The 2,500-nt window shown below is 44.1% G+C and overlaps 1 protein-coding gene across 1 annotated transcript in view; it reads left to right on the forward strand.

Moving 5' to 3' along the window:
• srbd1 (S1 RNA binding domain 1) overlaps window positions 1-2,500 on the forward strand; it is a 108,615-nt gene that overhangs the window by 48,645 nt on the left and 57,470 nt on the right. The window contains 1 exon segment of the mRNA XM_042066359.1: window positions 2,311-2,393. Within this exon segment, the coding sequence (XP_041922293.1) occupies window positions 2,311-2,393 (83 nt within the window).

Here is a 2,500-nt window from a genome sequence, read left to right on the forward strand (position 1 = left end):
TAAAAACTGAGCACATGGGAAACAAACACGTAGTGTAAACACAAACATCCTTTTGATTTGGTACTGCCCAGTGGCAAGACTCCTCACTGATTTGGTACTGCCCAGTGGCAAGACTCCTCACTGATTTGGTACTGCCCAGTGGCAAGACTCCTTACTGATTGGTACTGCCTAGTGGCAGGACTCCTCACTGATGCCCGCCAGGGCTAGTCCTCCAGCTATTAGTGGGCTGTTGGCTGTCAGGAAAATGTCAGTGAAGAGTTTGACTGTTTGAAGGTGGTAGGTGACTGTTTGAAACAGGTAGTTGCCCTCCCCTCCATTCTCTCTCTCTCTCTCTCTCCTCTCTCTCTCTCTCTCTCTCTCTCTCTCTCTCTCTCTCTCTCTGGCATTCTTTCTCTTTCTCTCTCTCTCTCCTCTTTCTCTTTTCTGACATTCTTTCTCTCTCTCCCCCCCCCCCTCTGTCTCTCTCTCTCTCTCTCCTCTCTCTCTCTCTCTCATCTCTCTCTCTCTCTCTCTCTCTCTCTCTCTCTCTGTCTCTCTGTGCATCCCAGGCTGTGGCGTGTGGGAAGCTGCTGTCTGTAATAACATTTGGTCAGGGATGATGTTCAGCTCAGGCAGGCCCTGGCTCAGTAAAGGCCAGTTTAGAGTTTATGCGAGAAGTGTCGCATGACAAAATAGGATGTAAAAGAGACTACATTTGTGTCTGCTAAGGTGTCGCGGAGCTTGTCGCCTACATCAAAAGATACATTTGAAACATTGTCACACACTCTGATTGGATATCAACTCAAAGTTCTGCTGTTGTTTGAGTTCTATTGTGTGTTGCCATGGTCACAGTGTTTTTGTTTTGTGTTGATGTAAGGTCCGGTGATGTAACGTCCCAGTTAGAAAACAGTAGTTACTCAGCTTAAAACACAGCTAAGGATTGTTAATTTATGTAAATCTGTGCAAAAACTTGTAGGTTGGGGGAGTAAGTGGTTTTTGCTTTGTCGTGTGTGTGTGTGTGTGTGTGTGTGTGTGTGTGTGTGTGTGTGTGTGTGTGTGTGTGTGTGTGTGTGTGTGTGTTGAGCGTTGAGCTTTCCCTCTCTCTAATGGCCTGGTTGGTTCTGCCCTCCTCTGAAAAGGTCCTTTAAGAGTCCAGAGAGAGGAGAGGCTTTAAATCAGGAGACTGTTCCCCTCACCACCTCCCCTGTGTGTGTGTGTGTGTGTGTATCTGAACCTTTATTTTTCTGTGGTACTGGGTTTACAGTGTGTTGATTTTACTGGATTTTTATCTACATAGCCTGCTGGCAGGTTGTGTGTGTGTGTGTGTGTGTGTGTGTGTGTGTGTGTGTGTGTGTGTGTGTGTGTCCACTGTCCACGAGTGGTTTTAAGTGTGAAAATGTAAAATGTACCATTTGTGGGTCAGTGGCATTTATAGCTTCTGTATAAAAAATGCTTTTCTGCTTATGCGTTGTGTTGCATGCACGTAGACAATCTTGATTATTTGTGTGTGTTGATTGAGAACATGTGTATGTATGTATATATGTATCATCTGTACATGCAAATGTGTCAGTTGTGTCAATGCTGTGTGTGCGTGCATGGTTATGTTTTATTGTGTGTGTGTGTGTATTTGTGTGTGTGTGGTGCGTGCGTGCGTGTGTGTGTGCGTGTATGTGTGTGTGTAGATGTTGGTGTGTGGGTGGGTGTGCGCGTGCGTTTGTGTGTGCGCATGTGTTAGTGTGTGTGCGTGTGTGCGTGTATGTGTGTGTGTGTGTGTGTGTTCATGTTCATGCTGTGGCGGGTGGAACCCAGATGCAGGTGCTCAGAGTTGTAATTGTTTGGGGACTATATGGCCCATTTGCATAATAAATTAGCAAATATTGTTATATTGGCTGGACAGGAGGGGCTTGCCTCTAGGCAAGGCCCCACCCTCCCACTTAATTTGATATGCACTCTGTGTGTTTGTGTGTGTGTGTTTGTGTGTATACACTAGTCATTCAGTCTATTGAGTTTATTAAGTATTTTAAGTAGTTTAAGTGTGTAATTTCAATCTTTGAATAAGCAGTCTGTCTCTTGCGTGTATATGTGTGTGTGCATATATATATATATATATATATATATATATATATATATATATATATATATATATATATATATATATATACCTGTGTTTTATGCTAGTTGTGTGCGTGTGTTGTGTGTGTGTGGTGTTGTTTTTTTTCTTCATTATTTTTGTGTGTGGTGTTGTTAGTGAGCTGGCAAATTGTGTATGTATGTGTGTGTGTGTTTGTGTTGTTTTGCAAGAAAATTGATTGTGTGTGTTTGTGTTCCCAGTGTCCATTGGGAGGCGAGTGCAGGACCCTCTGGCAGAGCTGGTGAAAATCGACCCCAAACACATTGGCATCGGAACCTACCAGGTGGGTCACATGACTAACACCACAGCCAATGAGAAATCAACCCCAAACACATGGGCATTGGAAACTACCAGGTGGGTCACATGACTAACACCTCAGCCAATGGGGAC

The sequence above is a fragment of the Alosa sapidissima genome, chromosome 16 (assembly GCF_018492685.1).
Source record: "Alosa sapidissima isolate fAloSap1 chromosome 16, fAloSap1.pri, whole genome shotgun sequence".
NCBI lineage: Eukaryota > Metazoa > Chordata > Actinopteri > Clupeiformes > Clupeidae > Alosa > Alosa sapidissima.